Here is a 27336-nt window from a genome sequence, read left to right on the forward strand (position 1 = left end):
AAATCACACAAATTAATACTTTTACAGAAACCTTTCGGAAGAAATTAACGAATCTAAAGTAAAAATAGTATCAAAATGCATTGCGTGATTTAGAAGAAATAAGAGGAGAAACAGACAGATGTAACAGCCACTTTGTTTTATAGCATTATAGAAGTATTTACAACTAGAGTTTATAGTAATCCAAAAATATTAAATATAGATTTTGTGCCCGAATTTGGTCATTTATTTAAAAGTATTTATAAATTATAAATATTTTAATCATACGATTGAAATATTGATCAATAGAAATATAAATAAGAGTATATATTTAAATATAGTTACTACGACGCACCACAATATAACATCTATTTAAAAATATAACTAAATTGAGAAACTTAAGCAAAGTAAATTAACGCGATTAAGCTCAGTTTTAATTTAATTAAAAATTTAAATTCACATCATTAAACCAGATTAATGAATTTAATGATGTTGTAGTTTAAAAATTATTGGAAAAAATTACAAAGAGAGCCAATTCGTTGAAATCAACTCAACCTACTTAGTCTCGTTTAATACCATTCAATTGCTATTTTGTACAAAAATAGTTTAATATCAATATTTAAATATAAAAACAATACATTCCGATACACCGACAATACACCGACTTACACTTGATATGTATTCTATTTATCCTACTCACATAGTTTGTCGTAACATTTGAACATCCTAACTCAATGACTACATAATCGAATTACTTGATATATTTATAATATTTTGTTTAATTCCGCTATCATTAGCATGTGTGAGACCACAAATATTGAGTGCCTGACCACTGCTTCTGGAAGTGTTACGACTTTCTCTGTTGGTGACCAAATTCCGACCGTTATTGAATCTACACACATATAGTGAAACGCGTTTCGCCTCTGAACGAGGTCATCATCAGGAATTGAATAGAGTTCGGATGTAGCTTGGAAGCTTAGTGTAGACTGTTCGGCGACCAAACAGCGACTTCACTTAACGGACGGAATTTGGCTGAAGGTCTTCACGCTTCTAGTGACGATGGTCAGGTTTCCGCACTGAATATGTTTGGTACACACATGCTAATGGTAGCGGAATTATAAAAACTAGTATAAATCCATTAAGTAATGAAATGGACTTCAGCAAAATAACATCTAATTCGATAAAATATATACATAATTGGACCCTGTACTAGCTGACACCTTTCTCTTCTTCGGGCCACAGAATTTCTGGGTGATTTAACATATAATATGTCATGTGTTTCTCACTACCATACGTCGATGCTTTCGTCCCCAAACACATCAAGAACTGACTCTTCTCTAAATTCTTATCACAGTCCACAGAATGGAATTTATGCACTAAACTGTCATCGGCAGCTCTATAAACTGTCAAGTTTGATTTTATCAATGTCTCAAATAAATGCACATCCTCTAACCCCCAACCTTTTATACTTAAATTGAAGCCGCCTACCCTATCAAAATCGCACTTATAAATACTAAGGATGCCAAATCCGTACTGTCTAAAGTATCCATTATCATCGTTTATGTCTTTAGAGTACTTTAGATTAGCAATTTCCCGGTCGCTCTTTACACTTTCATCACTCACTATATTTTTATCATCTACATCAGAATTCGTAACGGGAGTTTCACCTTTAAACATATTATAGTCTTCACCATTCACCACTTCAGGGTTATATTCACTGAACACTATTGGAGAGAATGCTTGATAGTATTTAATGGTATTTATCCTAATTCTCCTGAGAGTCACAAAATTGAACATCATATCTACATCTATGAAGAACACTAAATCATCACCTGAACACAATTTGAGGCCTTCAGTCAACGCCGCCCCTCTGGAGAATGTAGTCGATCCCATCTCAACCAATTTGATCTCCTTTCCATATGTATCTTCATAGTAATTAATTAAAGACTCCGCATTTTTGTAGTCTAACGGATTCTTACTATCTAAATAAAGTACAACTATTAATCTCACAGCCTCGTTGCTTTTTAATACGATGTCCTCATAGTTCTTCATGAATCTCCCGAAAATCTCCTGTCTGCCCAACAGCGGTAGTATGAAATGTATCTTTCGATCAAAAACAGCGTATTCCGGTTCGTCGTTCCATTGTAAAACTTTGGGAAGAGTGTGGTGAATCTTCATTAGGCTGCTCTCCAATGCTCCTCTAACATTGAGTCTCCCGAAATCTAGAAAACTGTTCTGCTGTTGACTCGACTCGTCGAAGTCTTCGTAATCGTTAATAAACTCTTTGTCGCTGCTCTCTTTGAGAATTTTTGGGTCTTCGAATGGCGGAGGCTCTCCCATTGGTAGCTCTCTTACCTCCATGGCTGAAAATGAAAACTATTTTTAGAATCTGGTACATAGAATAATATATTGACCACAGTTTTGTGCGTAGACATATTTATTACTTTCGCCGACGATTTTATAGATTCTACGGTCGGTTTTTATTTTTATTCTACGTGATTTTATTGTTGATTTTCTTGGCCGTTATAAAGCATTCACAGCGAATTAAATGATTCTAGTCTTTCACATATTGTACTCAAGGAGCAAAGTATATTAGACCGAGTTCTTAAATTTGAGTCAAATTTTTGCTTATAGGCTGTTGAAGACAATTTTTATTATTGGACTGTTTATTATTAATATGTAGGTCTAGCGATTGAGCACACTGCTTTACTTCCGATTGTCGTAAGTTTTATTCCTCGCAAGGTGAAAATCATTTGTATTCACGAGTATGATTGTTTTTATGTTATGGTCTGGGTGTTTTCAATGTATATTACGTGTGTATTTAAAAAATATTTAAGTAATTCTATCAGTTGTCTAGTATCCAGAACATATGCTTAGCTTAGCTTGGGGCTAGATGACGCTGCATGAATTGTCCTGGATTATTCTTATATAATTAAAATAAATTTACTCTAGTGGGAAACTTATATAGGTTGATGAACACGATAATAATCCCAGCCCCTAAAGTTGGGGTAAATAATTAGCACAACTTTTATTTCGAACTATTCCAATGCTGTTAGCCGCAGCTGGCCTTACAGCTTCGTCGAACGATAGAAGCGAGTGCAGATGGCACTCCAAACCCGGACCTAGACTGGGTGAAGACTAACTCCTGCCTGACAGTTAAGAGTTTAGTCCGAGGACACCGCTAGGGATTTGAACCTCGGGGTTCAGGCCGTCCTAATTTCGTTCTTGAATTTGGCGGACGATCTCTTGAAGAGGCAACCGAGGACGCCGATACGAACTAGTACACGACTGGGGGGGAAGGAGATTGTTAGTAATGTGGATTAATAACCCATTGCTAACAATGTACCATGTCAGGTCGACCTCCACGCGGTTCCCCCTGGAAACCATCGTGTTAAATTATATATATTTTTGTTCTGTTTATATTTTGTTGCATTTTGTTTATGTTTATAATTTTGCACCGCCAACAATTATTCTCTGCACCACCTATGGTTGACTGGTAGAAAATACCGCATGGTGTTAAGTCCGCCAAATGTACTATACTATATATTATATTGTGTGCATTAAAGTTAAATAAATAAATAAATAAATTTCCGGTGAATTTGTCACGATGGGCTAACTGATCTGACTTCATGTTCATCTTATAATCCTCCACTGGTGCCCCGTCAGCGTAAACCGTTAGCGCAGGCGGGTGCACCATTCCATTATCATAAACTAAAAAAAAAACTAGTACACGACTCTTACTAATTATATAACACGTAATAAGGAATTAAGAAAAACCTTTTACCACTAAAAGTCTGATAATGTACAACAACTAACATGAAACTAAAAAGAATATTTACCAGTAAATGTCTGCTGCAAGTATGCGTGTCTCCTCACAGAAGCTGTCATCTTCCGTCCCCGGTACCTTCTGTACTTGAGCAACAAGTCCAGTATGTAATCGACGCCGTGCAGCGGGTCAAGCCGAACGTAACCGTATAACAACTCGTTAAAGTCGATAATCCGTCCGCGCTGACGGGACGGCGCGTTGATGATCTCCATTACCTGGAATGATTTAACAAAAATATAATAGAACAGTTAAATAAATATCCCTGGACAATTAACACAGCGCCATGTAGTCACAGTAAGCAGAGCTTGTGTTATGTGTAGTACTACTTACTTACTTAAATACTACTTACTCTGACAGGGGGGAAGTGGATTGTTAGCAATGTGGACTCATGACCCCATTACTAGCAATGTACTATGTCAGGTTAACCTCCACGCGGTTCCCCCTGGAAACCAACGTGATAAATTCCTGGTCAATTTGTCACGATGGCTAACTGACCTGACCTCATGTTCATCATCCTCCACTGGTGCCCCGCCAGCGTAAACCGTTAGCGCAGGCGGGTACTCTATTCCATTATCACCCATAAAAAATAAACTTACTCTGTCATTTTGTAAAACATAGATAATATATAGAAAAAAACATATTGCAATTTTTACTACGTCGTACGTCCGTAAGTAACTTCAAATCTTGTATTTTAAAATTGGGATTGGCAACCCTAAAATATTGTTAAAGAAATATATGCCGTTAAAATGCTCAAGTTTCGAATAAATCTATTTTAGTGTTACTATTTCCATTTAGTAAGTGTTTTTATTTTCTGTAAGTTCCATTAAAGTCGAGTTTGGTGATAAATTTTAACAGAACTCACCTCTCTGATGACGTCATCGATGGCTTCCCTCAGTGGGCCTTCGATTCTTCTCTTCGGGTTGGAGTGACTCACGGAATAAATTGACTTACTGATGAAATCGAAAGGCATTATCTCATCAAAATTGTCTGGATTGTGTCTGTTCATATCTATGGGTGCACCTGGAATATACAAAATACTTGTATTTACCTCCGACTCTGCATGAAATAGATTCTTTTTCATGATTGATTCTCTTTGATGATCATGACGGTCTAGCGGCTACTATTCCTCGCACGGTACAAACATTTGTATTCATGAGTATGATTGTTTGTATCGATCTGGGTGTTTTCTATGTATAATATATATGTATTTACAAAAGTAATGTATCTATGCATTTGTATCAGTTGTATAATATTCATAACACAAGCTGTAGCTAGGTTAGCTTGGGACTAGATGGCGCTGTGTTAATTGTAAGGTTATTTATTTATGTATATTATGTATGTATTTAAAAATATCAAAATATTTACATGTGTTAACTATAACACAAGGTTATTTATTCATTTGATGATTATCTTCATATCTTAATAATATCATAAACGCAAAAGTTTGCGAGTATGGATGTTTGTTACTCTTTCGCGCAAAAACTACTGAACGGATTTTGATGAAACTTTACAGTAATATAGCTTATACATCAGAATAACATATAGGTTATATTTTTTATTAAAATTTATATATTTAAATTTAACTAGCTGAATCCGCGGGAACATTATATTTCTATTGGATCTAATTTACTTAAACGTGTTCTCTAGTTATAAATGTAAATCAATTGCCACACCTAATGTCCTATTTTTGTCTATTTTTTTTTTTACTTCTTAGTAACCTATTCTTTTCTTTACTTGTTTTGTTTTGTACCGTGGTTGGTATGAATTAATATTGTTTTTGCTCGTTATATTTTATAAGTCTCTTGTTATTGTGTAAATCGTATTTGTTAGTTATATATTTAATATTTTACATTGTTCTTTTCACTTAATATTCATGTGCGAAAGTCTAGTGCTAGGCCCCACTTCGCTTGGATATATTAAGATAACATTTATGGCAATCTAAATTATTTCTATTTTTATTATATATTTTTATTAATATTTAGTTAAGAGCTGTTTAGCAATTACATACAGACACTTGAATTTTATTTATTTGTATAATAATAATAATCTCAGGACAATCTCAGCGCCATCTAAACCCAAGTTAAGCTAAAGCTTGTGTTATAGGTACTAGATAACTGATATAAATACATAGATATTAGAATACAAAACATCCAGACAGATACAAACAATCATACCCCCATTAATACAAATGTTTGTGCCGTGCGAGGAATCGAACCCGCGACCATCGGAAGTACAGTGCTAAACCGCTAGACTACTGAGGCCGTCAAATATGATTTATTTAAAAAAAATACTTGGAAAGGTGACAGTATTGTTCTTTAATGCATAACGGACAGTACAAGTTCAATAACATCTTATCTAAATGTACTTTAACAAAAGAAGCTTGCAAAATTTCCACCTAGCATTGTTGTTAATTTGTTACGGTTTTGCGGTCTACCCTAACAATGTACCTACGGAGAGTGTTTCTGGCGCTATTTATAACTGATAATATCTATAGATACCAATATTATATAGAGGTAAAGTATGTGAGTTTGTATGTTTGTAACAATCTCCGTTAGTCGTATCCGTCAGGCGGGAGTTGGCCTTCAGCCTCCTCATGATTCATAACTCCTTCCTTTTCTTTGGAGTGCCATCGGCATCCGGCCCCCTATCATCCGATGAAGCTGTAAAGGCCAGCTGCGGCCAACAGCATTAGAGTAGTCCGAAAAAAAATCTCCTTTAGAATAACATAACTTAGTAACCAATATTATTTAGAATAACATAATTTAGTAACATAATGTCAAATTTGCTCCTGAGGTTATAAAACAGACTTATAAAATGTTTCTTTTAAATTTAAATTAAAATTTAAAGTAATTTATTCATGTAGGATATTTTAGCCGCTTATGAACGTATTTTTTTTATGTTATAATTTTTTCCCACCGTCCAGTTCAGTATATAGTATAGTATTCAGTAAATACCATTTAGAAGAACTGGCAAGAAACTCAATTGAATTATTTTTTTCTTTTTAATAGCTAGTTTATTTACAATGTATATTTATATAGTTGTCTATGTCTAACATTAAATGAAAATCCCGTGCATGAACAACTATTGCGTTGTACGTCCTTCAAGTAATCATTGCTCAGTAAATATGATTTAGCAGATGTTTTGAATTTATTTAACTTTCTTACCTAATATAGTATTGTTGCCTAAATACCCAGATTCCCCAAGTTTCACGGGGAATAAAGGGATATCACCAGGCAACACAAAGTCCTCGACCTGGTCAGCAGGCACTGACAGCTCCCGCAACGACATCGCGATGTCTCTATGAAGATCCAGAGTGTCCTCCCTTATCTCTTGAATTCGAAGGTTCTGGAATGTGAAAATTAAATTGTTTAATAATAATAATGAAAATCAAAATGAAAAAAAAAATATTTCTTTAAAAACAATTCAGTTACAATAACATAGTGTTGGGATGACTTAGTAAGCATAGAAATGGCTGTGTCAGTTATAAACACATATGACAATGTATATGGAAGAGAGGACCTTCCATGTATTTGTTTTCTTTTTAGATTTAAGACATTAGATAACTAATATTATAAACTAAAGCCAAGGTTACTTATTAGTATAAAAAAAATCAGGATAATTATAAACGCGGAAGTTTATGAGTGCCGATGGATGTCTGTTACTCTTTTACCCAAAATTACTGAATGGATTTTTAATGAAATCTTACACAATGAGAATCACTGGCAGTTTTATACATTCTTTTATCCATATACAAAATATGATGTTATTGATATACATTTTGTTTTATACACTTCTGTCACTGTGCTCTGTTATTATAAACGTCTACAGGCATCTCTCTTTATTTTCATTTATTATTATTATGAATAATGTTGTTCGCTGACCCGGCGAACTTCATAAATCCTAAAAGTCCATTTCTTAATATTTTAGTTTTTTTTTTAATACTTATTCTGCTATTCGGAACGCCTGGTCAGCTAATAAGATAGAAGAAAGTCAATAACTACATTATAGTCCAGTAAAATTATAATTTAAACTAGCTTTTGCCCGCGGCTTCGCTCGCGTTAATTTATCCCCTTAGAGGTAGAATTTATCAAAATCCTTTCTTAGTGGATGCCTACGTCATAGGAGCTTTATGCATGCAAAGTCTCAGCCCGATCAGTTTAAAATTGACAAAGTTTCATATAAACTTTCAACCCCTATTTTATCCTCTTGGGGGTAAAATTAATCAAAATCCTTTCTTAGCGAATGTCTATGTCATAACATGTACCTGCATGCCAAATTTCAGCCCGATCCGTCCAGTGGTTCGGGCTGTGCGTTGATAGATCACTACGTCAGTCACCTTTGAGTTATATATATTTAGTCATGATGTCACCAGTTTTGGCGCAATATATAAAAATAAGTTCGCACATACGTGAATAATAATATTCAGAAAGAAATTTCGATTTAAGTTAACTGGAAAAGGATGAAAAAATTTAAAAAAGGTTCGATAAACGCCTTTTCCTCAAAATAACGAAATAACGGAAAGAAATTAGAAAAAATGTTTTAAATAAAAGTTATAGACAAAAAAATTCTGCACAAATCAGTTGACGAGCCAAATTAGTTTTTTTTCTAATTTTTGTGGCTAAACAACAGCAGATAATGAAAAAATGAAGAGAACCTGTTTTGTGCAGATTTTTATTCTCTACAACTTTTATTTAAAACATTTTTCTATATTTCTTCACGTTATCGAGTTATTTTCAGAAAAAGCGATTTCAACCCTTTTTATTTATAAATTTAAAATTATAATCAACTATTATGTCACAAAATAAAAATTATGAAACGCCTATAATTATTTTAATAGTCAATAAAAAAATACAATATCACATTTTTTATTATGGCAGGTACCAATTTATTATATGTTTTTTTTTTTACTTATTCTAAATTAAGTTTTATTTTTATTCTTACTACAATATGATACTACAGTATGAATAATATTAATAAATAATTATAATTATGTACCTTAGTTGTACATTTAAGTTACGTAAATATTCTAAATTTACTTTATAGTTATTGTAAGTTACCTATAATAAATTTTTTTTACATCATAATTATGTACCTGTACAAAAACCGTCGGCAATATTAATATGTATATTACATATATAAAAACCGTCTACTATATATATGAGAAGTAAAAACACGACAACAATATACTTTACGGGATTATCTCAGATTAGTATTATATCTTTTGAATTTGCTATTATTAATAATGCATCACCAAACATATAGATTATTGGAGAACATACAATATTGAAAGTCCGTTGCACCCCGATATCATGTCATTACATCACAGTTATTTACGTTCTCATTAATTTTGCTGTTGACGTTATCACCAATTATTATATTACACCTGCCGGTATTGTGTTTTGTTTTTTTTTTTATTTATTTATTTAGGATCAAAAACAGGTTCACAATTAGGAAACTTATAATTATTTTACATTTTCTATGTACTATGTTATTGTAAACCCAACATGCATGATCACAAATTATATTAAAGTATTAAGATATGTGGGTCGCATACATACTAAACGCATACAAACTAATATATTTTCTACTTATAATTATGATGGTGTATACGTAGTGGGTTGAATGAGGAAAAGAGATATGAGATATGTGTGTTTCAGGTTTTACTATAAATACAATATTTATTTTACAAAAGAGGGCCATTCGCTGCATTTATAGCATGGGTTCCAGGGAGTCTTTGCGAGAGTGCTTTAAGGAATCAAATATCCTCACCGTTGCTTCTCAATATATTTATGAAAATATCATGTATGCCAGGAAGAATATAGACAGTTTCAAAAGAGTTAGTGATTGCACTAATAAAAGCTTACGTAACAATAACAAACTGATTTTACCTAAATGTCTACCTAAAATTATTACAAAAAAATTGACTTTCATAAGCGGTTAAAATGTCCAACATTAATAACTATTTTTTTATTTAGATTTAAATTTTGATTAATTCTATATATTTAGTGAATATAAAAAATAAATTAAATTACATCTATTACTTTATTAATTACTTTAACAACAGACATGTGCTAATTATCTATTGTATTTTTATAGATGTATAAAAGAATTCAATTTCCCAAATTTATATCAATATGTGATATTACGGTAACCGTTTACCATCAGATGGGCCGTATGCTTGATTGCCAACTATGTGGTATAAAAAAAAACTTTTTCATTAAAAAATTTTCCAAAATGTTGGAGTCCTGTATAGTCAATACTAACAGTCAAATTTAATTGCATAGAAGGATTGTATTGAATTGTATATTATATTAGTAACTAGCTACTCGCCCTGGCTTTGCCCGGGTGTATATGTATTATACATATAAACCTTCCTCTTGAATCACTATCTAATGAAAAAACCGCTTCAAAATCCGTTGCGTAGTTTTAAAGATTTAAGCATATATAGGGACGGACAGACAGCGTTAGCGACTTTGTTTTATACTATGTAATGATATCTATTTATGGACAGAAAAATCTAATACAATAAATTTAAAAATAAACTAAACAGATATGTTTATAAAATGAGGATAAAAGGGAATATAAAATCATAAAATGTGACGGAAACTAAACAATCTGCATACACCGGCGAATGTGCTAGAACTTTCACGTCTTCACATAAAACATGTAAGAGGTAGCACATGTGCTTATAATACTTACGGAATCTGCACTGAAATTGGTTGTGTTCATATTAAACAGATTGCTGTACAGACGAAATTCCGTACAGTCGTAAAACTTCAAAGAATAGAATAGAATAGAAAATTATTTATTCAAATAAACTTACATTGAAGGACTTTTGAATAGTCATCGCTTATTTTTTCTTTTTATTCACAAGAAGAACGAGGAAGAAACTTGCGTGTTGATCTTTTATATAAAATATATAAATTATATATATTTCATATAAAATATAAATTATATAATTTTGTTTTAACTTTAAATGTGTGAATACAAAAAATATATTATGAAAATTAAGTTATGGTTTCAAATTGTTCAAAAATATAAATACTACATACACATACACCAAAATAACCTTTTTTACAATTTTTGTCTGTCTGTCTGTTTGTTCCGGCTATTCTCTGAAATGGCTGGACCGATTTTGACGGGATTTTTTTTAGCAGGTAGTTGATGTAATAAGGAGTAACTTAGGCTACTTTTATTTTAGAAAATTTCTTTTAGTTTAGAAAAATATAGTAAAACTTTTTTGTTATATTCCACACGGACGACGTCCTGGATACAGCCAGTATATACTAAAGCATTTTTGAATAGTCATATACGTATATTATTTTTTTTAATCCATCGCTCATTCGCTCACTTAGGCTACCTTTAGAAAAAATCTTTTATTTTAGAAAATTAAAGTAAAATTCCACGCGGACGAAGTCGGGGGGAACAGCTAATAATATAATAAGACTGTAGATTTGAGAATCTTCCTTTTTGAAGTCGATTGAAAAGCATACATTGTGTTTATGTAAATAACCTATTTACCTCATTATATGACACATACAGACTAATACGGAACATTGTTCAGCTCACACTCCGGCCTGTTTACATAATACAAGTACTTCCGCGAATTGCAGCCTACCACTAAAATATTTGACTGGGTAAATAAGTTTGTGCTATAATCTGTTCGTAATCTAACAAAACACACAAAGGATTTAAGATAACATACGTACTAACAAAGTCATCCATATTAATATTATACATGCAAATGTGTGGCTTTTTGTCTGTCTGGCTATTTATTTATATTGTTAACCGGGTCTTAACACGTTAACAATATAAATCATGTATATTAAAACACGAAAATTTGAAAGTAACTGTCTGTCTATTTGTTACCTTTTTACGAATAAACGGCTGGACGTATGATGATGAAATTTGTGATGAAGATAAAGAAGAATTGTAAGATTTGAGAAGGGGTATTTCTTATCCAAAAAAAATGCAGAGAGTGCCTCGAATAACTTATTCTCCGTAACACTGTGTTGGTCCCCACCCCCAATCTATCCCCTGTGCAATTGAAACGAGGAGGGGGGGAGGGGATTGTCAATAATGTGGACTAATGATCCCATTGCTAGCAATGTACCATGTCAGGTCGACCTCCACGCGGTTCCCCCTGGAAAACATTGTGATACATTTCCGGTGAATTTATCACGATGGGCTGATCTGACTTCATGTTCATCCTATCATCCTCCACTGGTGCCCCGCCAGCGTAAACCGTTAGTGCAAGCGGATGCACCATTATCATCTTCTAAAAAAAATTCAAACGAGGATCTGAATTAAGAGAACCCGAGTTCAGGTTCGAACCTCTAACCTCAGAGTAAAGTTGTATCCGTCAGGCAGGAGTTGACTTTCAACCGCTCCATAAGTCCTTCGGGTTTGGAGTGCCATCTGCACTCGCCCCCTATCGTCCAGTGAAACTGTAAAGGCCAGCAGCCAACATCATTAGAGTAGACTAAAAAAAGTAACACGGTGTGCCAATCTTACCTTAAAGTATGAGTGGAGTCGATACATATGTCTATGGTCTTTGACTGGGTGAAGAGTAATGGCTCTATGGACTTCTCTCTTCTTCAGGCGGCCGGTGTATGCTGCGGAGCCACTGCTGTTGTGATGCAGAATCGTTTGCATCTATAACATACAGAAGTACATGTTCATTTACGTGTTATACCTATTTAGGAACATGAAACATACTGTTTATTTATATGTTACATATGCAATACACAGCCCTATCCAAAAGTAATGAAGAACAGAACTCACAAGGGCCGATTTATGAACGAGGCGGCAGTGTCACAATTTCAATACCTATAGTTGGACAGTTTTAATTGGAATATTGTAAATTTCAGTAAAACTAGCAGATTATACAGAGTCCAAATCGTCCAAACAGTCTAAATCGGTCCAGCCACTTTAGAGATATGATTACGACATATGCGAGTAGTAAAAAACGGTTGTTTCAATATTACAAACAGACACTCCAATTTTATTTATATGTATAGATGTGAAAATAGGGATGTTTGTTACACTTTCACGCAAAAACTACTGAACCATCATCATGAAATTCTGTATACATGTTCTTGGAGGTATTAGAATGAACATAGGATACTTTTTTTTGAAAAACAAATATTTTTTATAAAAATAAAAAAAAATCATCATATTGATTCATTACTACTGTATCTACAGGATTCAATGCGAGCGAAGCCGCGGCTAAAAGCTAGTCATATATAACGCTACAGTGGTGAGGTGATAACCACCGCGATACACCATTATCATCCATAAACAATCGACTTTACAGCATCCAGAAGAGAAAAGGTAATGATGACACATGTAATCTTGCTCTGTCACCATACGGAGAGAGTACTATCAATCACAGCGTGTTACAACAAAATGCGTCGTATTATAATCAACATAAAACAGGTTTTAAACTGCCCTGACCTTCAAATGATCTTAGAGATACCAGAAACAATTGAATATTAAAATATATACAGTTAACGCTTTCGTTGCTGAAAGCGAGACGATGCAGCGCTGGGGCCGCGATTTGCACACAATAGATAATACAATGCTCATAAAAACTAGTCTCGCCATAATCGGTCGTCTGTATGTCACACCGGTTTGAATTCACTCTCTTCTCTTGAGGAGATTCCTAACATACATAGTTGCAAATCTGATGAAATTAGAGCAATCGTGCAGTCAGCATATTTGTTTTAAAACATCCCAAACATGCTGACGTAACCAAAAGAATAGAATAGAAAATCCTATATTCAAATAAACTTAATTTAATATTTATCTATACATATAAATAAAATTGGAATGTCTGTTTGTAATATTGAAATAACCGTTTTTTACTACATGCATATGAATATAAATATATTCATATGCATGTACCGTACATACACCAAAATAACATTTTTTACAATTTTTGCCTGTCTGTCTGTCTGTCTGTTTGTCCGGTTAATGGCTGGACCGATTTTAACAAGACTTTTATTGGCAGGTAGCTGATGTAATAAGGAATAACTTAGGCTACTTTTATTTTAGACAAATTCTTTTAGTTTAGAAAATAGTTTTACTGTTTCACGCAAAAACTACTGAACTATTTTGTTAAAACTTTCCAGTAATATTGCCATTTGTTTATATCTCTATAAACTTTGTGTTATTTAACCACTGTCAACGGAAAACACTGCAAATTGTTAATATAATACTAAAATATTATAAGTATACACACACACACACACTTATACTTATTGTATAAGTATATACGTACACACTTATACTTATTGGCAGGTAGCTGATGTAATAAGGAGTAACTTAGGCTACTTTTATTATAGAAAAATTCTTTTAGTTTAGAAAAATAAAGTAAAACTTATTAACTTTTTTGTTATATTCTACACGGACGAAGCCCCGGATACAGTCAGTATATAATAAAACATTTTTGAATAGTCATATACGTACTTTAATTTTTTTTAATCCATCGCTCATTCGGAAAGCTGTCTCATCATGACAAGAACGAGCAAGAAATTTACATTTTTAAGTCGAAATGTGTAAATGCAACCTACCAACTAGCAGTAATTTACTAGAGTCAAAATATTAAATCAGTCGTAATGATTAGAGCAGACCAGTCCCTACAAGCAGCACACGTTCACGATTATGATGGATGAGACAGCCATTTCTGCTTTTAAGAGTATAATTTATTGACTTGTACACAACAATAATGACAAAAAAACAAACAACAATTTACATAGATTACAACATGGAGTCAATGTGGACCACAACTCAGCATAAAGCTGAAAACATGGCTTAGATCATCGTATAATCTAACTTATTTTATAAACGCTAGTGATTCTATTGTGAGTATAGACGGATGACGGGTGACGGACTCACGCAAAAACTACAGAACGGATTTTGATGAAACTTTGCAGTATTATAGCTTATACATTATAATAACACATATGCTATATAAACATGTGAGGGAAACCACGGGCATAGTTAGTTATTTATATTGATAACTTTAATATTTTTTTATTCGATTCGCACACGCAGACTAAGTGAATTGAAACGACCAATCACTGACCAGTTTCTTGACTTGACTTTCATAATCAGCCAATCGTAACAGCAAGCGGCTGATCACGTGACAATTTTCGTGATCGGAAGTCTCGTCTCTCGATTCGATGCGAACGGCGGTTGCAACGTAGCTAAGTGTTATAAAATCCACATTTAAGCCAAAGAACCCTATGAACCATAATCATTCCTCAAGTTGTGAAACCTGAAGTGGACAGCAGATCCGAAGTGGAAACCAGAAGAGCAAAACGCAACAAGGGAGAATCGATCCCCGGCTCTTCCAGGGGAATATACGACAATCCGGCTATATGTAAGTAGTGCTTGGTCTATATCTTTCCACCAAGACTAGCGTATGTGATCATCTTACATAAGCTGAGTCTCCCAAAGTATAATCGATACTACCGAATTGATACATATTGTATTATAATAAATTATTGACTATCGGATTCTCTACAATACTTAATAAATTAAAAAAATAATAGACAGGATATAAACAAAATTACGCTTCAGTGACAATAGTCGGATTTTAGATAATATTGACACATGAAATATGGCTGCTAAATCAAATGAAGCGAGTCCAACACTATACTACTCCTATTTTATTATTTCCGCCTCTTTGTAACGTCTGATATACCATATTTATACATAACCGGTATTTAAGTCTATTACCTGAAATTGGTCACAAAAAAACAACTCGATTAAATTTGAAGTTACATTAAATTAAGTATAAATAGTAGTAACTAGTTATATTAAAAGTTTTTATTACATCTTATTACATTAAATGTCATTGTCAAATACAATAGCTTTGCAAATGATCGGTGAGTATTGGTATTGTTGGTCCTTCGGGCCGGATATCTGATTTTAAAATAAATTAAATAAATAAGTAACGCACCAATCCTTTGCAAAGCTAATATATTTGACACAACTATAGAACTAAACAAAAAAAAAAAGTAAAAAACTATGAAAAAACTACACTATAAAAAACATGGTTCAAAATAGGAAACGAAATATAAAAGTAGGTCTGCCAACAATTATAACATATGAAACGCGAAAGTTTGTGAGTACGCATGGATGTTTGTAACTGTTTCACGCAAAAACTACTGAACAATTTTGATAAAACTTTCCAGTAATATTGCCATTTGTTTATATCGCCATAAACTTTGTGTTATTTAACTAGTGTCAACGGAAAACACTGCAGATTGTTAATATAATATTAAAATTTTATAAGTACACGTAGGCACACTTATACTCGTACATTAGACTAATACTTGGCTATAAATTTCATGCGGGGGGAAACAGCGAGCACAGCTAACAATAAAAAAAGCAGAAATTTGTGGGTAACGGCATATCTAGGATAGATCTTACTAGACTTCACACTGTCAACATATAAACAGTATTTTCTATGTATAGGTTGACTTACAAATAAGGCTCCCATTCAATCATACGTCCTTCCAATTTGCTCAATAAAATGTTTGCATTTAATAACAGTGTCTGCGCTCTTGATAGCGCAATTCATATAAAAAGACGCCTAATTTATGGCCGTTGGTGTTTGACACAATTTCAGATCAATGTACTGCAATTTTCAAAACGATTGAATCATTAATGACTAGATAACACGCGTAACTTGGTCTGTGTCACATTTTCCTCTTTTTGGAATATTTTTAATTGCAGCTTCGCTCGAATTGGTTGTAGCGTGATGTTATATAGCCTATAGCCTTCCTGGGTAAATGGACTTACCAGGGGGAAAGGCCTTGTTAATAATGTGGACTAATGATCCCATTGCTAGCAATGTACCATGTCAGGTTGACCTCCACGCGGTTCTACCAGGAAACCAATATAATAAATTTCTGTTGAATGTGTCAGGATAGGCTAACTGACCTTACTTCATGTTCTTCCTACCATCCTCCTCTGGTGCCCCGCCAGTGTAAACCTTTAACCCAGATGGGTGCACCATTCCATTATCCACTCCAAAAAATAGCATATAGTCTTCCTGGATAAATGGTCTATCGAGGGGAGAAGGGAATTGTTAGTAATATTTTTAGAACATTTTTCATTGCAGCTCCGCTCGTATTGGTCGTAACGTGACTTTAAATAGCCTACCTAGAGGAAAGGATGTTGTTAGTAATATGGACTGATGACCTATTGCTAGCAATGTTAGTATAATACGGAATGAGCCTAAAGTGACCCTGAAAATTACCCCTATGTGTACAAAGTCTGCTGACCGTGACGATGATGGTTTTGTCACGGTACAAAAGAAGAGGCGCACAAAGAGGGTCAATCGAAACCATTGTGGCACAGCACTGACAGGGCCCAACTTCTTGTTACGTGCCGCAACACCGACCACAGCAATGTACCTATCTCGCCTACACTACGCTACCAAGGAACAGGACATTGTTGACTACATCCGGACTAAAAGCAACCTGACATTGAGGGTGACGCAGTTGGAATCGAGCCACAACGCGAGCTTCAAAGCGTTCATGGTCCTGGTCTCCACCAATATGCTGCCCACCTTCATGAAGGAGGACTACTGGCCGAAGGGGGTGGTCTATCGGCGCTACCGTGGCAGATTGCCGCCGTCAGTGCCGTGACCATAGAGACAATTTTATTTACATATTTTATTATTATTTCTTATGTATGTTAGTCTATAAGGTATTTATAATATGGGCCATGTAGCCTGAATTAAATAAATAAATAATACACATAAATGCGTACATTGGTCAGGTTGACCTCCAAGCTCAAGTGTTTCACCTGGAAACCATCATGATAAATTCACCGTGAATTTGTCACGATGGGCTCACTGACCTGACGTCATGTTCATCTTATCATCTTCAACTGGTAACCTGCCAACGTATACCATTAACGCTGACGGATGCACCATTCTGTTATAATCCATAAATAATGGACTATCCAGAAATAACATAATTTTCAAAATTTCATCAATATAATATGTTTCTATATAAAAATTAATTGATAAACGTGATCTTCTCATATAGACCATTTCTCTAATATAAGGGCCCTACGGCTTATTCCTAGACCTGATTAAAATGTCATAAGAATAAGTCAAGCCGTTTCGCACTAATTCCATAAAAAAAACTATGACACGAGGTTTTTGTACATCATTTCCTAATACACGAGTACGTAACTGAACCACGTATGGTAACGATTGCAATTAGTCTTTAGTTGAACAATCATTTTTATAACCTAAAAACCAATCTTTTTGATTCATGATCAACTGCCTCAATTTTAGTTTTACAGTTTTATTCCACGCTTAGATTTAAATAAATATAAGGCAAGCGGATTAATTATAATTCCTAACGCCACAGGTATTAGGATAATAACCAACTGATAATAATAATCTTATCCATTCAGAGCTTCTGTGAATTCTGATTAGCCAAACTAACTCGGAAATATAGTATCATCTAAACCATAAGTATACATATGTATTGTTTAGGCATAGTAAAAATATAAGCTATTCACAAAATCAGGAATTGTTTGTATTATATTTATTTATTAATGGACTAGCATTCAGCACACCCGATAACAGATCGATGTAAATAATCATACATATGAATACATATGTTTACATTATGCGAGGAATCGATTCCGTGACCAACAGATATGAGGCGGTGTGCTTAACCGCTAAACCACCGAGGCTGTGTTACATACAAATAAATTGACGTTCATCAACGTTCAAGTGAAATAAATCAGAATAAATCATTTTCAGGCAGTCGCTGTCATAGAAGAATTATTTATTCAAATGAACTGAAATATAGCTGAACTATAAATTTGAATATTTTTATTCTTAATCTACCACTGTTTCAGAAAACTAAGCTTGAATGTCATGTAGAATAGAATAGAAAATCATTTATTCAAATAAACTTAATTTAAGCACTTTTGAATAGTCATAACATTTTTTTTTATCTACCGCTCGTTCGGAAAGCTGTCTCATCACAAGAAGAACGAGCAAGAAACTTGTGTGTTGCTCTTTTAAATAATCCTTGTAAGTTTACATTTACATTTACAATTATGATTTTATTTCAAATTTTAACAGAATATTCCTTTACACCTCCCGAACCTGCCGGATCATATTGCATATTGATTTATATATTTACACATATATTTTATTGTATGTGTATGTATTTTTAATAATAATAATAATAAAAATCTCAGAGCAACTTACACATCCAGACCCAAGTTCAGCTAAGGGCGCGGGTTCGATTCTTCGAACGGCACAAACATTTGTATTCATGAGTATGATTGTTTGTATCGGTCTGAGTGTTTTCTATGTATAATATGTATGTATTTACTAAAAAAATATCTATGTATATGTATCCGTTATCTAGTACCTATAACACAAGCTTTAGCTAGCTTAACTAGGGTCTAGATGGCGCTGTGTGAATTGTCCTGAAAAAAATGTATATTTATTCAGATTGAAACAAAAATTAAAAGAAGAGATTTCTTTCATAAAGTTAATTTTGATAATGCACCGCCCACATGAATTTGCCGTATGGTTGATTGGGAGAAAAGGCCTATAGATGTTAAGTCCGCCATATGCACATTTATTTGTGTATATGTACATTGAAGTTTTAATAAATAAGTAAATTAATAATATGTGCATTTATGAATAAAGTTTATTATTATTATTTTTTATATTTCCAAAAGAAATCTCATCTCCCCTCTAAAGGAGAGGAGATGGCAACTTACCCCCGGCAGAAGCACAGTCGGCCGGGGTTCAGGGCCCCAGGGAGAGAAACCAGCGTACAATGCAGACAGAATTTAAGAGCATCGCTTTCTGCATCTTTCCCGGGAGTGAGCCACCTCGGAATCCCAACCGTCTGAGATGTTGCTCCAGATTGGTTGGGATAAGACCGTTCACCGACATGACGATTGGAATGATTTCGGTAAACAACACCCCCCACATTTCGGTCACCTCGTGAGCCAGGTCGAGATATTTTCTCTTTTTCTCAGTTTCGGCTTTCACGAGCTTCTCGTCATGCAGTATGGTGATGTCCACCAAAAACACCCTCGAAAGTGCCCGATCCATCACCACGATATCAGGTTTGTTCACAAGAACGGTCCTGTCCGTGATGATAGATCGGTCCCAGTAGAGCCTGACGCTGTCGCTTTCGAGGACCGGATGGGGCTCGTACTTATAGTATGGCAACCTCTCATTCGCGTACCGTAGGCCGTACTTCAGAGCAAGTTCTTGATGGAGTATTTTGGCTACCTGGTTGTGTCTGTGTAAGTACTTATTATTATTATTATTATTATTAATATAGCGGACCAATAACAAATTATGTCGAAACAGTCAATCGCCTTTTTATTAACGAAAGACTTTTTTTTTATATTAAAATTTGAGCGCGTTTGATCGCAATCTCACCTGATTTTAATGATGATGATGTAGTCTAAGCTGTTACACGCAAGCTCAAATAATGCCTATTCACTCTTGACTTGAAAGACCCAATGTTGTAAGAGGCAGTAAAAACAGACGCTGGTAGAGAGTCCACTCCTTAGCTGCTCGCATCAGGAAAGAGGATGCAAAACGGTTAGTTCGAGCAGCTGGGATGTCAATAGTGTAGGGGTGGAGCCGCTCTCCACGTCTTGTTGTACGTTGATGGAACGGTGCTGGAGGAATGAGGTTGTGCAGTTCTTGAGCACATTCGCCAAAATGGAGCCTATAGAAGACCGATATACAAGCCACTTTACGACGGTGATTAAGACTTTGAAGCCTCTTAGCTACAAGTGATTCGTCCCCGATAAGTCTCCTTGTTCGTCTGACGATTGAGTCTAGAGCGTCAAGTTGGCACTTAGCGGATCCATCCCACGAGATTATCGAAAAGAGTATATAAAAAGGCTATTGAAAAGATATATATATTTACTTGCAAACCATCCCGAATGAAGTCAAGACAGGTGGTCACAGGTAAGTGGATTATTTAGGGAAAGTGTGCCAAACTATAGTTATTTTAGTGACACAGTTGGGTTCGCCCCTGTGTTGACATACGTGGATAATATACTACTGATAACCTTGATAAGGGATCGTCTTATCTTGCGATAATGCATTGACCGAAATTATTTCTATTTAATGTTACGGCGTTTATAAGGTTTATAAGGTTAGGATATACCAGACGTTCTGCTTTCAGGTTCTTTTTTTTATTAACATTTTACGGCTCTGGATACAAGTCCTTTTTAGCCCAACATAAAGTAACAAAACTTAAAAACAATCACAGTTTCTTCAGTGTTGGAAATAAATTTATATAAAGTCTTGAGAGATCTTATCAAGACCTGCTTTCAGGTTATAATCCCGTTGCTGCTAAATCTAACATTGAGGTTCACCAAGGGAAATTTCAAAGAAAATTTAATTAGTAAATTTTCACACATGTCTTGCTTTACAACATTTCAACATTACAACGCTTTCTGATTATACCCTAATTTTGTTAAGTGTTTAAGTTTTTTATGGATGATAATGGAATGGTGTACCCGTCTGTGCTAACGGTTTATGCTGGCGGGGCACTAATGGAGGATGACAAGATGAGCATGAGGTCAGGCCAGTTAGACCAACGTTACGAATTCAACAAGAATTTATCAGGATGGTTTCCAGGGGGAACCGCATGGAGGCCAACCTGACATGGTACATTGCTAGCAATAAGATCAGTCCACAGTACTAATATCCTTTCCATGGTATAAGGGATTATACCCTAAAATTAGCTGGAAGAGAAAGTCATAGAGTATTCGTAGACCGAAATGATTTCTATTTAATGTTACGGCGTTTATAATTTAGGTTATGATATACCATACGTTCTGCTTTCCGGTTATCATCCCGTTGTGGCCAGACCAAATATTCTGGCTCCCCCTAGGGGAAATTTCAGGGGAAATTTAATTCGTCCAGAGGGAATTAGTAAATTTGTCACAGGTCTCGCTAGCTGAGGAATAGCTGGTAGAGACTGCCATACAGCACTAAGCTCAGCTGTTGTACAAAAGCTTTTTCTTCACTATTGAAGCATAAATAAATAAATTTCTGTCATAATATCACACACTTTATGCCAACTTAGCTTGGCGGTAAAAATTGGTGGAAGGAAGAAGCTGCCCACGACATATACTTGTTATTAAGGAATACTGGAGCGAAACGGAATGTCAGTAACGTGGACTAATGACTCCTTGCTGGTAACGCACCATGTCAGGTTGACCTCCATCCGATTCTCACAAGAAACCATAATGATACATTCCTTGTGAATTTACCACAATGGATTGTTAATCATAATAATATAATATCAGGATAATTCACACAGCGCCAACTAGATCCAAGTTAAGATACCTAAAGCTTGTGTTATGGGCACTAGATAACTGATACAAAATATGTTTTTTTTAGAAATACAATCTACGTGCATATTGCACTTAGAAAATACCCAGACCAATACAAACAATCATACTCATAAATACTGCTTATAACGCTCAGGAATAACGCTTGTACCATGCGAGGAATCGAACTCGCAACCATCAGAAGTAAGACAATGTGGTAAACCGCTAGACAAACGAGGCCGTCGATTATGCTTACTAATTGCGGACTGATGCCTCTGAAGATCGCCTGTCCTAATATCATCCTTCACTGTCGCATTTCCGGAGAAAAGAAAAAGCCTCTCATTAAACCCCATACCCCCATCTCACCCAGTCCCACTCCCCCTCACAAAAGAGTCATGATATTACAGGATGTATATTTATAATTATGTACATTTTTAACTCAAGCAAAATCAGATCTCACCACTGGTACCTACATCTAAGTTCACCTTTCTAACACAAACCACACACCACTTTTGTTAAATTAAATGAAATACACACGTAAGATGTTCAGTGGAAACTAGCTACATGATTAGAATTTAAATTGTACTAACAAGGGTTCATATTTCATATACACATAATTTTATGTCTTGTACAAGTATTTCCTACTTTATATTTCGCATTCTAATCAAAGCATTTTGTCTTATACATTATACTACTAGCTTCAAAGTGAACGTTTTTATTATGCAAATTCAAAATATCTTTATTCATGTAGATCTATTACAGACTCTTATGATATGTCAACTCTACCGTCAGTTCGGAATGATTTCGATATGAAAAGAACTGACAAGAAACTCAGCTCGTATTATTTTCAAATAAATGTTGTACTTGTTTACAATAATACAGATTCATTTAAATTCAAATTTGGAAGAATAGAGTGACCACCATCATATGCTATTGCAAAAACAAAAAAATCTAATCAGTGTTCGTAACCTGAACAGATCAGTCCCCACAATGATTATTTGATGCTAGCTGTGCCCGTGTATCAACCGCATGAAATTTATAGTCTATGTATTATTAGAAATGAAGCCCTAAACATGATGAAATCCTATTTAAATAATAGAATGCAATTTATTGAAATAAATAGTGTAAAATCTAAAGGAACTAGTGTTTAGAATGGGTTACTCAAGGGTGTATTCTGGGTCCTTTCTTATTTTTAGTTTACATAAATGAAGATCATTTATGTAAACTAAACATAGTGGAAAAAATAGCAGAAATAGTTCTGTTTGCTGATGATACTTCATTAATATTCAAAGTCAATCGATATATTAATGATATGGATATGATAGTTTGTAAGAACTTAAAATTCATAGCGCTGACAATATTATCTGATTGCACTAAGAATAAGTGCGTCGCGGTTTCCATGTTGATTATCGCATGCCTCTTACTTGTTATTGTGTAATTATTTATTTTAAATAATATCTATTAAAAAGAGTTTTAATAGTACCCAGTTTTATTTATAAAATCGTGGAGTTAAGAAATCGACATAAAAACGTTTGTGTGCCAGTTGGCGCGGGTCCCCGCTTTTGTACTAGCAATCAGGTGACAACTGTCGAAGATAGGGTTGCCACCTTGCGCCATTATCTTGTGGACTTTAGTAGATATACCATACTCAACATAGTTTTTTAGTGTTTAGATATTCCTTAGCGTAAAAGAAATATTAAACTGTTTTCCTGTCTTCAAACTGAAAGTGAATGTCTCAAATTGACTCTCAAACCTTATATTTTAATCAAAAGGGTGGAAAGTGAGGAGTGTATCATAATTTGTTGTCCAGTTAGCATTATTGCCTAATTGCTAGCAATGAACCATGTCAGATTGACCCCCACGAGGTTCCCCGAACCACATACTCATCGTATTATCCTCCATACACTAGCGCAGTCATTTGCATCAAATTACCTTTATCATAAAAAAAAAAAAATAGGAAACATCCAGTCCAAACAATTATATCTATTGCATAGTGCGAAAAATCAAAATCAAACCCACAATCATCAAAAGTAGGACAGTGTGCTAAACTGCTAGACCATCCAGATACACTGTAAAAAGTGCAGAAATTAAAAATCTCAGTATCTCACTTTTTCTAAAATTGACAACCCTAATCTGAGATAAACAAAGGAAGCACCCACTTGCCTTCAACCACTATTAGTCCACTGTAGACATCCTCACGCGAGGATACGTCAATCTTGGACTGGAACGTGCGTGACCATTTCCATTGCTAAAACGAGAAGACCTAACCATAAAGTCAGAATCCGATAGAACTTATGTCCAGAGCGATAAAGTCAATTTTCGTTTTTCTTTCTATTTGTTCATAAATAATTTTGAATGTTCATAAATGACAATGTTTATAATTATATACATATAAACTACATGACCCCGCAAACGCTGTTTCGCCATTAAATTGATGTCGCTATTAAACAATGGCGGTTGATGGTAAAAGGGTGAAAATTTATGATTGTATGTATTTTTAATGTCATATTATAAAACAATTGTCCAAAAAAAAATTTTGTTAGCGGTGGACAATCCTTATCACTTAGGAACCATTCTCAGAGCTACTGAATATACATATAAAATTTAATAAAACTCGGTCAAGCCGATTCGAAGGAGTATGGTAACTAACATTGTGATACGAGAATTTTATATATAAGATAATGGTAAACAATTTATTCATTAACTAGTTACTCGCCCCAGCTTAGCACGGGTGTACACGTATTACACATAACTTCCTCTTGAACCGCTCATCTATAGCTATAAACTGCATAAAAATTCGTTACGTAGTTTAAAAGATCTAACAGGAGATACAGCGGAAGCGATTTCATTATATAAGACGGAAGACGCAGCGTGGGAAGGCCTCCAGCAAGGTGGACCGACGATCTGGTCAAGATCGCGGGAAGGCATTGGATGCGAGCAGCGCAGGACCGATCGTCGTGGGGATCTTTAGGGGAGGCCTATGTCCAGCAGTGGACGTCTTCCGGGCTGCGATGATGATGATGATGATGATTATAAAATGAAGTCGTTCTCGCTGTCTGTTCACTGCTAAGAAAGATAACAAAAATATCTAATAATCTAGACAAAATCGTGATAACAGTAGCTCGTGATTGAACCACTTTAAGAAACATGAGTAAACATGCCTACACTATCGTGGCTTCAGGGAACTATGATAGAATAAGTATGAAGTCAGCCCAGCTCTTAGAAGGCGAGTTCACCAACAACAACGATACCTTATTGCTAGCAATGTACCATGTCAGGTTGACCTCCACACGGTTCCCCCTGGAAACCATCGGGGAACCATCATCAATCCATGAATTATTGGAATTTGTCGCGATGGGCTAACTAACCTGACTTTATGCTCATCTTATCATCCTCCACAGGTGCCCCGCTAGAATTTATCACAATGGTTTCCAGGGGGAACCACGTGGTAGTCGACTTGACATGGTACATTGCTAGCAATAAGATCATCTTAGCCAGATGATCTTCTTTCTATTACTAACATTCCCCTTTCCTCCCAGCGCAGGCGAATGCACTATTCCAGCAACATTATCATCAATAAAAAAAACAACGACGATGACTTCCAGAGTACACCTCGTGGGGGTCAACCTGACACACGTAATAACTAAATATTATCTTTATACATCATTATATATATATTTTATACAAACGTTTATCAAAGACGTGGCAGTATTTAACTGATTTAACGTAAGCCTTATCTCTTACTGTAACATATAGCAGCTTGTATTTAGGTATAATAAAATTGTAATTCGGTATCTGATAAGACATCTGATAAGGATACATTTGTAATAACATCCTTCTGTTTACTAACTATTAGTACCACGATTTTAGTGTTCCGTCCATTTAAGTTAATCCTTTCCACTGCAAGCCTTTTTTCTTTTTATTCCACCAGTTCCACGCTAAAATTGCGTTTTTTAATTTTTAAGGATTTATTTCGTATTTTGTAAATCTTTTTTCTTCTTATGTGATAAACTTTATTTTATATTTTATTACAGGATACTATATTATAATTCTTAATTCAAATCTTTATAATACCTTTAATGGCCAACAGCATTAAATGTGTTAAAAAGAAGCAATATTAAATAAAAATCTGTTGACTTTTGTACGGAACTCTAGTTGAGCAATTACAAGTCGCGCTGAACCGGATTTTTTACCGTATGACAAGTAGGCACGGTATACTTTAATCTTTAAAAAATGTAACATAACGATAAAAAAATGTTTATTATAATAGAATTTATACAAACAAACTGTACTACAAACATTAATAAGTACTTACAATAACATGTACCTACGGATATAAATAGGACCATTGTTAAGATTATCATAACAATTTTTTCATAACATTTTTTGTAAGAAAATGGATCCAACCTAACAATCCAATTAGAAAATGTAGTTTGTACTTATTAATTACTAGCTTTTGCCCGCGGCTTCGCTCGCGTTAATTTATCCCCTTAGGGGTGGAATTTAGCAACATCCTTTCATAGGGTGCTACGTCATAGTAGCTATGCATGCAAAATCTCAGCCCGATCGGTTTAAAATTGACAAAGTTTCATACAAACTTTCATGCCCTATTTTATACCCTAGGGGGTTGAATTAATCAAAATCCTTTCTTTGGCATGCAGGTAGACGTCATAACATCTACCTGCATGCCAAATTTCAGCCCGATCCTTCCAATAGTTTGAGCTGTGAATTGATAGATCACTATCTCAGTCAGTCACCTTTGAGTTATATATATTTAGAGTTTGTTACTCAAGTAACTATTTATTTATTTATGTCAACTTTGCTATTTGACGTTTTCGTATTCACATACAATTCTTAAAAATTAAATGAACAACATTTATGTAAAAGAGCAACGCATGTTACCTTCTCATTCTGCGTGTGATGAGTATGCATTCAGAATGAGTGGTAGAATAAAAAAAAGTTATCACTATTCAAAAGTGCTTAAATAACGTTTAAAAATTATATCTATTTCTATTACACTAATATTATAAACGCGAAAGTTTGTGAGTATGTATGGATAGTTATTCATTCACGCAAAAACTACTTTTTTTGATGAAACTTTGCAGTCATATAGTTTATACACCAGAATAACATATAGGCTAATTTAAAAAGATATTATGTGA

General features: G+C 34.5%; 1 protein-coding gene across 1 annotated transcript in view; it reads right to left on the bottom strand.

Annotated features, from left to right (window-relative positions):
* Window positions 1-813: 813 nt before the first annotated feature.
* Window positions 814-27336, bottom strand: part of LOC131843376 (chondroitin sulfate synthase 1) — a 57125-nt gene continuing 30602 nt past the window's right edge. The window contains exons 2-6 of the mRNA XM_059192004.1: window positions 12317-12457; window positions 6967-7147; window positions 4665-4822; window positions 3816-4017; window positions 814-2339 (exon numbers count right to left, since the gene is read on the bottom strand). Coding sequence (XP_059047987.1) covers window positions 1186-2339; window positions 3816-4017; window positions 4665-4822; window positions 6967-7147; window positions 12317-12457 — 1836 coding nt within the window. The 3' untranslated portion in view covers window positions 814-1185. The remainder of the gene's footprint in view (window positions 2340-3815; window positions 4018-4664; window positions 4823-6966; window positions 7148-12316; window positions 12458-27336) is intronic.

This window comes from Achroia grisella, unplaced genomic scaffold (assembly GCF_030625045.1).
Source record: "Achroia grisella isolate CSIRO2021 unplaced genomic scaffold, CSIRO_AGI_Agris_v1 utg3071, whole genome shotgun sequence".
NCBI classification, from domain to species: domain Eukaryota; kingdom Metazoa; phylum Arthropoda; class Insecta; order Lepidoptera; family Pyralidae; genus Achroia; species Achroia grisella.